Consider the following 13,764-nt stretch of genomic DNA (forward strand, 5'->3'; position numbering starts at 1 on the left):
GGGCAGTGGTTCCACCGTGACTACCACTATACGGTGTTAGTTCAACACATACGCCGCAGTATTGGCGTTTAACACAGGAGGTGTGTTATGTCTTTGACACACAACCGGTGTTGAGCCTTGCCGTAAGCGTTAATGAACCACAAAATTACTCACCCAAATTATGGTAAATCGCCTATATGCGTAATGTGTTTACATTATGCTGAGTCTAAGAAAAACACTTTAAACAAGTAAAAAAATGTACTACAGAGGCGGGGGGGGGGACAAACCACCTATCTTTCAATTACTAGCCGCGTGCTCTTCCGACTTAGCCACGAAGGCGATGAAGAAATCGTCGCTTGTAGAGGGATAAATTGTTGAGGTCTTTTGAATTTGGCTAATCAGATTGCTCCCTTAAGCCGCGTATATTCGACGATAACTGTTCGGGATAAGATAAAATCTGCTCGCCATGTAGACCTAATTCTATAACAAAATGATGACTGTCTATTTACTTTATTTTATAGTTCTTCCATATTCACTTTCAAATGATCGGCGCCAGTTGCCATCTAATAAAGTCGATGTGTTTGTTGCTTCTAGTACACAATCGCTTAGAAAAAGAAACAATAATGCATCAAATGTGGGAGATGAATTTAGAACACCTAAATGGCACATGTCAAGCACATCTTGTGCTGTTAGAGTTTTTTCAGAAACATTACGTAAAACAATTGAAAACACATCGCGCGGTTTGCGTTTTGAAATTTTGAGTATACCTGGATTTGTTTAAGTATTTCTTTCTACTGTGTTTGTCTGTAGCTTCAATTCATAAGCCTTTATAATTACATGCCCAACATATTTGACAATCACGCAGAAAACAACACCGAAGATTCTACACTTGTGTTAATTTAACCCACAGGCTGTGTTTCATTTCAACTACCGGCATTTGACACACAACTCCAAATGGAGAGTGAGTTGTTCTAACCACTTGTTTGTGTTATATTTTAACACAATCGTGTTAACACATAGGCATGTCATTGAAATAACACAACGATTTTTTACAGTGTGAAGTTTCATCACCCATTTCTTTTGTAAACACTTTTTATGTTTTTCGAAAACTGTTTTTTCTTCAAAATAATCAACAATCGAACATCAAACAATTGATTTTGGTTTTCAATCGAAATTTGTAAGTATAGAGACTTGGCTAAATTTGGCCACACCTCAACTTTATTTTGTAAATATCTTCCTACTATTTTCGAAACAAGCTATATTTTTTTCTTCAAATCAATTAATACGAAACAGAAAACAAAAGATTGGCTTTACTTTTAAAGCAAAATTTGAAAGTATTGGAGAGGCCAGTGTGAAATTGCCTCGGAACTCCCTCGATTATTGGATAAATATCTCATTACGTTTTTCGAAACAAACGATTTTTACTTCAAAACAATCAATAACAAACGAAAAACAAACTCTTGACTTCGTTTTCGAATCAAAATTTGAAAGTAAGAGGGGCCAGTGTGAAGTTGCTCCCCCAACTGTATTTTGTAACCCTTACGTTTTTTTTTGTTTTTTTGAAACATTTTTTTTTCTTCAAAACAATCAATATCAAATGAAACACAAATGATTGGCTTCGATTTCGAATCGATATTTGAAAGTACAGGGCCAGTGTAAAGTTATCCTTCCAAATCAACTTTATTTTGTAAATATCTCTTTATTTTTTCGAAACAAACGAGTTTTTCTTTAAAACAATCAATAACAAAAGATTTTGGTATCGAATCGAAATTTGAAAGCAAGGGCTAACTTCACGTAGATGCAACTACATAACCGAAATAAAAACATCGAAATTCTTAATGTTCTCTGTTCATGTAATACTTTTTCATGTTTTGGTTTTGTTCTTAAGCAAAAAGGCCTGCTAACTAACTCTATGGACTATAGAGGCTGAAGGTTGAATGCTGCATTCAAAAAATTCTCCATTCACTTCTCTCCTTAGGCAACAGGATCCAGTTTCTACTTTATACTCCAATTTTGCGAGATCCGTCTTAATATTGTCCTCCTATCTTCACCTAGGGTCTTCCTATTGGTCTTTCTCCAATTGGATTTGCAGTTAAAACTTTCAAAAAACTAATACTTTCTTCCTTTCTGGCTACATGACCTGTCCACTTGAGCTACCTAGATTTCATAACCTTAATAATGTTTGATAAACAATATAAGTTATGCAGTTCCTCGTTATGAAATTTCCGCCATTTCCCATTCCTGTCGTTCTTGGGACCGAATATTCACCTAGGGATTTTATTCTCTAATACTCTCAGTCTGTGTTCTTCTCTCAGAGTAAGCTACCAGTTTCAAAACCATACAGTACAACAGGGATGATTATCGTTTTGTAGATGTTAAGCTTCAAAATCTACGACAGAATTCTTGAAGATAAAAGATTCTGATCTGAATAATAACACAAATTCCCTTCTTTCAGTTGAGATATTATTTCTTCGTAGATATCGTTTTGGTCTGTTAATATTGATCCTACCCTAACAGCACAATTATATAGCAAGCATGCCTACAATGTTCCCTCAGGTACATGGAAATGTGCCCAGTATGTGCCTTATGTACCTGTGAGAGAGAAACACATGGATGGCAAGCGATAGTCACAGTCTATGTCCATCCCTAAGCACATACCTGGGAAACTTACCTAGTATGTTCCAAGAAGGTTCCTCATGCCCCAAGTATCAATGAACCACATAATTATTCACCCAAAATATGTTAAATCGCCTATATGCGCAATATGTTTACATTAAGGTGAGTCTAAAAAACACTTTAACCAAGTAAAAAAAATGTGCCTCAGAGTGGGCGTGAACCAACAACCATTTGATTACTAGGCGCGTTCTCTTCCGACATGGCCACGAAGTCGATGGGGAAAATGTTGCTTGTAGAGGGATAAATCCTTGAGGTCTTTTTAATTTGGCTAATCAGAGTGCTGTTGTAACCCTGTATATTCGACGATAACCATTTGGGATCAGATAAAATCCGCTCGCCTTGTAATTTTATAACAAAATGACGCGCTTCTGTTTACTTTATTTCATGGTTCTTCCATTTTCACTTTCAAATGATCGGCGACAGTTGGCATCTAAAAAATACAATTCTTTATCCCTAACTACGTAAATAATTAACTGTTCACATAGGTATGAAAGATTCATCTTAATTTTTATTCATCAGTTATGTCATTTCTTTCTTCTACATTTATCTCCCAAATTTCATGCATTTGTTGCTACTTTTTTCTAAGCGATTGTGTACTAGGACAGAAAGTGGAGCAAAAAGCGCGAGAAACCATTGCATGTTACTGCGCATGAGCAAATACAAAGAGCTGACTGTCATTCGTGTGTCGCTGCAGATATCAATTATGTCATAAGTATCTGAAAAAGTATGCACCTAAAGTAAGTACCTCGAACATGAAAGATATATGTCCCAAGTGACGATATAAAAACAAATGGTTATCACAGTGCTAAACTGAGCCAGGTATATAAATGCTACATTTGTGGTACATAGTCGCAAATATCAATTAGGCGTAACAAGCACCTAAAACTTTAGCTAGCTGAAGTGCATACTTAACACATGAATATCATATCTACCAATTGTCGCGTACCTAAAAAGTAGCTGAGACACCTAAATGGCACATGACTAGCACATCTTGTGCTGTTATGGTAGATATTTGAAAGTATCCACTTTATTAAAAGAATTCTTTGAATTGTGACATTTCCATAAAACGACCCCGGAAAGTATAATAGCCTCAGTAAACCAGAAGTGGTTAACCGGAAGTAGTTAAATTTGGTATCGATCGATTTGTTTTGTCAAGCTGAATCGATTGATATATAGATTGTATATGTTTCGTTGCTGATTATAAACCACCCCCGGAAACTAAATTAGGCTCAGTAAACCGGAAGTGGTTAACCGGAAGTAGTTAAATTTGGTATCGATCGATTTGTATTGTCAAGCTGAATCGACTGATATATAAATTGTATATGTTTCGTTGCTGATTATACCCCACCCCGGAAACTAAATTAGGCTCACTAAACCGGAAGTAGTTAAATTTGGTATCGATCGAATTGTTTTGTCAAGCTGAATCGATTGATATATATATTGTATATGTTTCGTTGCTGATTATACCCCACTCCCGGAAACTAAATTAGGCTCTGCAAACCGGAAGTAGTTAAATTTGGTATGGATCGATTTGTTTTGTCAAGCTGAATCGATTGATATATAGATTGTATATGTTTCGTTGCTGATTATACCCCACTCCCGGAAACTAAATTAGGCTCAGTAAACCGGAAGTTGTTAAATTTGGTATGGATCGATTTGTTTTGTCAAGCTGAATCGACTGATATATAGATTGTATATGTTTCGATGCTGATTATACCCCACCCCCGGAAACTAAATTAGGCTCAGTAAACCGGAAGTGTTTAACCGGAAGTAGTTAAGTTTGGTATCGATCGATTTGTTTTGTCAAGCTCAATCGATTAATATATAGATTGTATATGTTTCGATGCTGATTATACCCCACCCCCGGAAACTAAATTAGGCTCAGTAAACCAGAAGTAGTTAACCGGAAGTAGTTAAATTTGGTATGGATCGATTTGTTTTGTCAAGCTGAATCGATTGATATATAGATTGTATATGTTTCGTTGCTGATTAAACCCCACCCCAGGAAACTGAATTAGGCTATGTAAACCGGAAGTGGTTAACCGAAAGTAGTTAAATTTGGTATGGATCGATTTGTTTTGTCAAGCTGAATGGATTGATATATAGATTGTATATGTTTCGTTGCTGATTATACACCACTCCCGGAAACTAAATTAGGCTCTGTAAACCGGAAGTAGTTAAATTTGGGATCGATCGATTGGTTTTGCCAAGCTGAATCGATTGATATATAGTTTGTATATGTTTCGTTGCTGATTATATCCCACCCCCGGAAACTAAATTAGGCTATGTAAACCGGAAGTGGTTAACCGGAAGTAGTTAAGTTTGGTATCGATCGATTTGTTTTGTCAAGCTGAATCGATTGATATATAGATTGTATATGTTTCGTTGCTGATTATACCCCACCCCCGGAAACTAAATTAGGCTCAGTAAACCGGAAGTGGTTAACCGAAAGTAGTCAAAATTGGTATCGATTGATTTGTTTTGTCAAGCTGAATCGATTAATATATAAATTGTATATGTTTCGTTGCTGATTATACCCCACCCCCGGGAAACTAAATTAGGCTCAGAAAACCTAAAGTGGTTAACCGGAAGTAGTTAAATTTGGTATCGAACGATTTGTATTGTCAAGCTGAATCGACTGATATATAGATTGTATATGTTTCGTTGCTGATTATACCCCACCCCGGAAACTAAATTAGGCTCACTAAACCGGAAGTAGTTAAATTTGGTATCGGTCGAATTGTTTTGTCAAGCTGAATAGATTAATATATAGATTGTATATGTTTTGTTGCTGATTATACCCCACTCCCGGAAACTAAATTAGGCTCTGGAAACCGGAAGTAGTTAAATTTGGTATGGATCGATTTGTTTTGTCAAGCTGAATCGATTGATATATAGATTGTATATGTTTCGTTGCTGATTATACCCCACTCCCGGAAACTAAATTAGGCTCTGTAAACCGGAAGTAGTTAAATTTGGTATCGATCGATTTGTTTTGTCAAGCTGAATCGATTGATATATAGATTGTATATGTTTCGTTGCTGATTATACCCCACCCTCGGAAACTAAATTAGGCTCAGTAAACCGGAAGTGTTTAATCGGAAGTAGTTAAATTTGGTATCGATCGATTTGTTTTGTGAAGCTGAATCGATTGATATATAGATTGTATACGTTTCGATGCTGATTAAACCCCACCTTCGGAAACTAAATTAGGCTCAGTAAACCGGAAGTGTTTAACCGGAAGTAGTTAAGTTTGGTATCGATCGATTTGTTTTGTCAAGCTGAATCGATTAATATATAGATTGTATATGTTTCGATGCTGATTATACCCCACCCCAGGAAACTAAATTAGGCTCAGTAAACCGGAAGTGTTTAACCGGAAGTAGTTAAATTTGATGTCGATCGATTTGTTTTGTCAAGCTTAATCCATTGATATATAGATTGTATATGTTTCGTTGCTGGTTAAACCCCACCCCAGGAAACTAAATTAGGCTCAGTAAACCTGAAGTGTTTAACCGGAAGTAGTTAAATTTGATGTCGATCGATTTGTTTTGTCAAGCTTAATCCATTGATATATAGATTGTATATGTTTCGTTGCTGGTTAAACCCCACCCCAGGAAACTAAATTAGGCTCAGTAAATTGGAAGTAGTTAAATTTGGTGTCGATCGATTTGTTTTGTCAAGCTGAATCGACTAATATATAGAATGTAATGTTTCGTTGCTGATTATACCCCACCCCCGGAAACTAAATCATTCCCCGTAGAGAATATCTATCTATCTATCTGTCTATTACCGAGTTACTGAAAGGTGACCACTGACAGATACCTGCAGATGTTGTAAACAAAACGAGAGGGAGAATTGTTCGCTAGTCACAGCAGTATTCTTTCACGCTGTTGCTACTCACCGAAAGTCACTGACCGCGCTGTTGCCGGTAGTTAAGACGACGTCTTAAGTTTGTCGCCAGAGTTGCTGTCTGTGTTGCGGAGCTTCTGGCAACAGCGCCTCTAATACTTCACGTGCTCTACCCAACTGTCAGAAGACACCTTTAGTTGCGCACAGAGTAATATATTACTCACACTTTCACACATCAACGTATATCCGAAACTATAATATTAGGTGGGGAGAGGGGAAGGATGGCTCCTGACCTTCCCTCTAATTCTACCTATCAATACCCAATACCATTAATGATTTAATGATCCAAAAATTAGTTATTAGTTCACATAAATTATTTAGTGCCTTATTTTATAACAATAATTATATTACTAATGTTACAATAATAATAGAATCTATCATTTTAGGTATTTGGTATTTATGCTGTTCTGATACTTGTGGTTCTTCCAGGCAGTGTAATTCTTTGGAAATGGAGTAACTCGAAATACGCAGGAAATCAGGTAAGATAAAATATTCCTCATATCTAGTTTCAAATTCTACTTTATTCCTTCCAGATGTTTATGACAAGCCTCGTACGAAAATGGATTATATTAACGCTAGCAACAGAAGATGTAAAATTACGAAGAAAACATTTTCCCCCTGAGGTATATATTGTTAAAGAAGATGAATATTACTCCCATTTCCATTGTGCCTGTTTTTGTGCCTGTTTAATTTTATTTACTTAATTTTGCTGATTGGACATTGAATTAAAGCTGTTATTTTGAAACCAGCTAAATGCCTATTCTTCGCGCGGGAAGAATAGGTTTATGAGAAAAATTTGTATCCCATTTCCCATCAGGATGCGTATTTCAATGAAAGTATAATGGTAAAATCCATAAGATATTCTATTTTTGGGATAAATTTTGAAACACATCCACGCCTAGAATATACGCTTTAATCAAACTGATATGACTAAGAAACCGAGCTTTAAGTGGATACTATCTTTCAAAAGTCATTTCAAACAGATCAACCGTTCCCCCCCCCCCAAAAAAAAGCTACGTACGAATTCGACACCAAGTTCAGTCATTCTGGACATTTTATTTTTCACCTCTTTCCACCCCCAATGCCGCTGGGGCTGAATTTGGATCTAAACGGCATTGGGAACGTTACTATTCATTTCAGCATTTCCATAAACTGAACTGCACACTAATATAGGTCGTTTTGGTTTATTGCTACATGCAACCCCTTTCATTGAATTGACTTACTCCCAGGGATGTCCTAAAATTACTAGGTTTTTTGAAATCGAAAATAAAAGAAGAAAATAAATTTCAAACAAAGCGCATTCATGGTTATGAATAGTACCACATTTCAAGAAAGTAAATTTCCGCGTTAAGCAAGTTTTCATATCCAGATTCCTAACTATGAAAACATTTACTATCTATCTAACCCCAGTTATTTCACGGATTCAACCTGTTTTAAATGAGTTATTAGAACTTAAAATCGAATGTGGTTTATTTTTTCGAAAAATACTTTTATACATTACAAGAGCTATAATGTCCAAATATTGACCGCAAACTCATAGTGATATCGGACTAAACAAAAGTGAGTGTTGAGTAACAAACTTCTTTACAAAAATGTCAAAAATCTGTGATTGCGTACAAAATGGTCGAATAGTTTAGGTCAATCATCCATCTATCAGATATATTTGTATTCATACCCTTTAGGAAGTTATTTTTTTAAAATGTGTTCCTATTTTCATACGAAGTCTGAGAATATTTCTATGAAAGCTCTTTGGCGAATCCTTTTCTTTGAAATTCGATTAGAAAGGAACATTAATACGAATTTCAAATCTAAGGTCCATAGCAGAAAATAAAATATTAAGTTTGTTCACTATTCCATTATTATCCTCCGATTTGGAACGAAAAACTAGTAGTGATTTCACAAGATTTTCTCCGAAGTTGTTCAATATGCCTGAGGAAGAAGTACTGCAAAAACACAGGTAGTCCACATTGATCGTGATCGAAGATATGGCCCCGATGTGGGGTATTTCTGAGCTCGAAGGGAGTTTCAAATTCCTCCTTGGGTCACCCCCTGAAATCATCACTATTTAAAATACTTTGTTAACAAATAGAATATTGTTACAGACCCAGCTAGTGTGTGAAACTGTTAAATGATTATGTTTTTATATATTCTTTATCACATAGTTGTGTTTAGTTGTTGTTGTGTTTAGTTTGACAAAATGGAAACAATTCCTGATAGAATATAGGATATTTTCCGGAACTGAGAAGGAAAATAGACAAATGGAAGGATAGTAAAAGGAAGGAGATCAAAGAAGAAGAAGAAGAACTTAAAATTCTCAAAATCTGCTTGCAAGAAGAAGTAACTCCTAAAGGGTTAAGAGTCAACAAGAAAAAGGTAGATTGCAGGACCACTAGATAAAGAAAGCTACTAAAGAAAATGGAAAAAGGATTATTTAGAACGAGATACGAAGAAAACAGAAAGAAATAACTGAGATAAAGGACAGAAATAAGAGAAAGATAGAAGAAATACAAGAAGTATGAATATTTTCATCAGAGAATTTACGATGAAGAACTTTAAAAAAGTGAGGAGAAAAGTTCAGAAGAAATCAAGAAGAGAGATAGAGAATAGTGATTATAGGAGATATTGATATTACTGAAGAAGAGAAGCAGTTAGGATATAAATTCAGAGTAGGCAAAGAGGAAATGAATGTGGAGGAAGCGGTTTATGGAATAGAGGAAGCACATCAGGAAATGAATGATGAAGAAGATAGAGACAACATTCGGGAAAAATAGTAAATATAGTAAATAACAAATCAAGAAGAAAAAAAAGAGGCAATCTGAATGACAAAGAGAATATAGGAATGAAAAGGATAAGAAAGAGAAAGGAGATAGTAGCGGAACAGGCAGACAAAGGGGAGCTATAGTTCTTATGAATAAAGAAAAGCTTCGAGACCTGAAAAACAAGATATACGAAGATTTAGTGCAGAAAGAACAAGAAGAGATGAAGAAAAAGATTATGGAGGGCTGCAAGAAGAAAGGGTACAATAGGTTAGTGAGAGGAGGGAAGGTTACCTAGGATGAAAAAAAATCCAAAAATCCTCAAGGAAGTAGTGAAGTTGAGGCCGGCGCTTAACTGCAGGAACAATATTTTACACAACGTTTGGAGAAAAAGATTAAGAGGGTAGTTGAAGCAATGAGAGAATGACAAGAAAGTATGAGAGTAGAGAATGCGCAAGAGGTTAAGAGGAAGATAGACAAATTAGGGAAGACAAAAAGAGCCAAGCCCATATTGAAAGATGTGTTAATGACTCATGCAGGTATTGTTTTTTTTTTAACTCAGAAATTCAAAAGAATTAACAAGTAACAGATCTTTAATTATATTATTTAATATTTTTATTAGAAGCAAATTTGAGTATGCTTCTGTAATGTGGAATCTATTGTACCAATATTATGCCAAGAAAATCGAGAGAGTTCGAAACAAGTTCTTACATAATTAGTCCTCACGCATGGTAGAAATAAGACATACGTCCTCACGTAAAGAAAAAATGCCATATAAAAGCATGATTTCTGAATTTAAATACAACACTCTAACTATTAGAAGGCGAATTGCAGAACAGATGTTTCTGTTTAAATTGGTAAATGGGATATTTGAAAACGAAGAATATTTGCAGCAATTAAGATTTCATACCAGGAAAACAAATTTACGAATTCGATAGATATTCTTTTTATTTTTTAAATTTTTTTTGCTAGCCATGAATGACTAGTACCCTGTTAGAGGGTTACGCCCTCTCTTAGGGAAGAGAAGTTAATAGACTGGAGTAATGAAAGATTGAGAACAAGTCTAGGAGATGTTTATTGAACTTTAGTATAATAAATTTCAAAGACTTAAGGACCTTTGCGATCCTTAACATTAGGTATGATAATTGGTAGGAACAGTATATTAGTATATTCGTATTACTGTCCAAATGATAACATTGAAATAGGTAGTACAGCCGAAAGATGTAAATATAAAGTAAGAAATACATCAATGATGAAGACGGAGGGTGAGGCGAGGTGCACTATCACATCACATCACAGCACTAGGAGAATTAATTAGACAAATGAGGTCATCTTCTCCCTTAGGGGCTACTCTAGGCTTTGGTGGAGACAATGTAAGCCCATGTTAGTGCTAGATGAATTTACTGAGCAAAGGATGGAAATATAAACAGAAGGTGATCATGTATTTCAAAATCTCCAAGAAGTGCTAGCTCTAAGGCGTTACGGGGGTAGAGTGTAGTAGTACAGTGAAAAGAGTAACGACAGTCGTGTATAGTAATACCTAGATGGTGTGCCAGATAGTGCATAGGAGACATCAGTAGTGGGTACTGTGTTTCATAACATAGACATTGCTTCTGAAGGTGGTACAGGAGCGAAGGAAAGTGAATAAGACTATGTAAGTCCGCTATTGGGCTAGGCAGTTTGATTCGGAAAGCAATTCGAAAAGCGTTTTTTCAAACACCAAAAGCTTTGCCTAAAATGACCTGATGTCCTCTATCCAGGTAGTATGTCCATAAGTCAGTGTAGGGCATAGAAAAGCTTTGTATTGTGCCGGTGCTGTGCCATCAGTTGTAGCTCAAAATAATCTCTGAAAATACTCAGAATAATGTAACAATTGGGGATGGAACTGATGCACAACCCGGTACTTAACTGTAAAATTATGGTTGAATTTAATGAAATTCAAATATTTCTAATTTTGAAAATGACTAGTAGGGAAAGGGTGAGAGAGAGAGAAGGATATGATTGAAAGATAAGGGATGAGCACTAGCCTGATAAATCCATCGAGACTGGTGTCGTCCTGGTCATCTGGCACGATGAAAGGTTTGCCGTGAAGGAACCTGGATCTTCTGGTAACAGCCAATATAACCGCTACCAGGTTATAGAAGGATTTTTTGTGGACACTCTGTATATTTCGTAAAGACAGTGATCATTATTTTCGATTTATACTTTATTCTGCAACGCATATAAGTTCTTTCTTTGGTGGGAATTGCTTCTTTCCCACACAATTGGACAAAGAAGTCATTCATCGTTTTCTCATATATATATTTAAAACATTGCTTTTGCTGAGAACATTTCAGTTAGTGACAAACCATTTCAGTGTTTCTCCCTGACTTATTATATGCACAGTATATATTCTATAGTTATTGGGAACTGAATTAAGTGCTTTCTTTAATCGCTTATGGAAACATTATAATAGATTAGAGAAATACGGGCTGACCAGATGTTCAGCAACCAAAGTGGCACCAACTGCGTGTTTCGTAGCTCGTTATCTGTACTTTCTCACGCCAAAGTTATCGCCGTGTCTAGTGCATTATAGGCAGTTGACTAAAATTAACATAAATTGTTTTCAGTATTCAATTTGTATGTGCATACAGGTGAGTTAACTGAGTGATTTTTGAAATGAACTGCCAACACTTTTCAGTTGACCATTGCAATCCGTACCTTGAGTTCGGATGCTCAGGGAGTTTGACTCCAGGTCTGGAAGCCGTAACCACGCATCTCGCGTCGAGCTTCAAGTCTGACTTTTTGTTAAGGGGCACAAGCTATTTAGCCGGTGAAGGACGTTTTATTACGGCTAGCCCCAACTAGTGAAGTCCCAGGTCCGCAGACCTTATGCGTACATGTAAGTTATGCACGCGCCCTCCAACATAAGCATTCTACTTTGCAGAATTTCTTGTTTAATTGCTGAAGATTCATCTTTACGCCGCGGGATTGTCGGCACAGCAATTGGATTCATCGTGGGACGATCCAGACAACTTTTCCCCAGTGCTAATCCCCCAAGTGTGTCAATGGTGTGAGAGAAGCATTTGTAGTGATATCTGAATTATAATCATATATATATAAAGGGCTATATTGCCCGAAAAGGGCAAAGCGTGATTTCAGCGACTAAAATTATTATATATATTCAGTGTTTAGTGTTGTGTTCATTCCTCTTCACTATTTTGTTATATAGTAGTGTTCTAATAAATAAGTATAGTGCCATTTAATCTAGTGTGTTTGCGTTGTTTGTATGAGTGATGTTTGTGTGCGTTATGGTCTGGATGACCGTCTGATCGTCCGTGAGGTTTTTGAGACGAGACGCCCGAACCTCTCGACGCCTAATGCTCATCTCATTATTGAGACCGACGAGCGATTTGGAAACAATTTGTAATCTCTTCTTGGAGAGGTCCTTCATCGTCCTGTCCAGGTAAGTTCGAGTATCAGGAATATACTTATTGGTAAAACCACGAGCCACGGACAGCGACACGAACTGAATTGGTTACACCAACAACTGGAATTCAATCCTGCTGGACTGCTAGGGGCGTCGAACTCTCTCCGTGATGCGTCTCTGGAATAATGCTTCTTTAGGATGTCCTCTTACATCTTCATTACTCTAATCACAACTGACCAAAGTATCTGCGGCGATGAACCGGCAGAATGGTATTCTTTAAACTTGGAGTCGGTAGTCCTCCAATGGTGGGATCTGCTTGTCTTCGATGATCCTGCACCTTCCTCAACTTCGTGACGAATACACCCTGTTGTTCTGTTCCTCGTGGTTTTGTTTGGCTGCAGAATGATGACCTAAGAGTCCAATGAATCGGGAAGTTTCAGGCTGTGCTTGAAGGTATGCGGAAAGGAAAGAAGGAAGCTAGTCGAGTTTATTTAACAAATATGCATTTACAACAGGTGTCTGAGAATGTACACTTCTAATAAAAATTTTCTTTCAGAAGTTTTCAAAGGTTCATGTTTCTTTATATCCAATGCACAGTTACTTCACACCCCCTCCTCGAAACTAAAATACACAAAAATTTTAATTTTCCATAGTACAAAAAATTTTTGAAGAAATTCCATAAAAAAATGTTTGTTGAAAGCAAAAGAGTTCTTTGTATAACATATTGTTTGTTTTGAATTAATCCTTGACTGCAAAATGCTGAGTGTGCGTTTCTGAGACAGTTCATATAATTCACTGGGTAAGCTTTGAAGATATGACGACAGCGTCTCTGGGAAGATGGAAAGTAAGAAAAAAAATAAACATTAGTGCGTGCATAATATCATTGTGAGTGACATGTGTTTTAAAACGTTAGTGTGGAGTCTCGTTAGTGCTCAGGGAAGGGAAATGAAAGGTAGGAATAATACTAAATTTAATTATCACTAACACAGCTTATCAAAACTTAGATACCGTACGTATAATAGAATCATAAAC

General features: G+C 36.4%; 1 protein-coding gene across 1 annotated transcript in view; it reads left to right on the forward strand.

Annotated features, from left to right (window-relative positions):
- The window catches only part of LOC145684719 (translocation protein SEC63 homolog), a 172,409-nt gene that overhangs the window by 21,250 nt on the left and 137,395 nt on the right, over positions 1 to 13,764 (forward strand). The window contains exon 6 of the mRNA XM_081757093.1: positions 6,954 to 7,046. Coding sequence (XP_081613219.1) covers positions 6,954 to 7,046 — 93 coding nt within the window. The remainder of the gene's footprint in view (positions 1 to 6,953; positions 7,047 to 13,764) is intronic.

This window comes from Thermobia domestica, chromosome 5, assembly GCF_964235325.1.
Source record: "Thermobia domestica chromosome 5, izTheDome1.hap1.1, whole genome shotgun sequence".
NCBI classification, from domain to species: Eukaryota; Metazoa; Arthropoda; class Insecta; order Zygentoma; family Lepismatidae; genus Thermobia; species Thermobia domestica.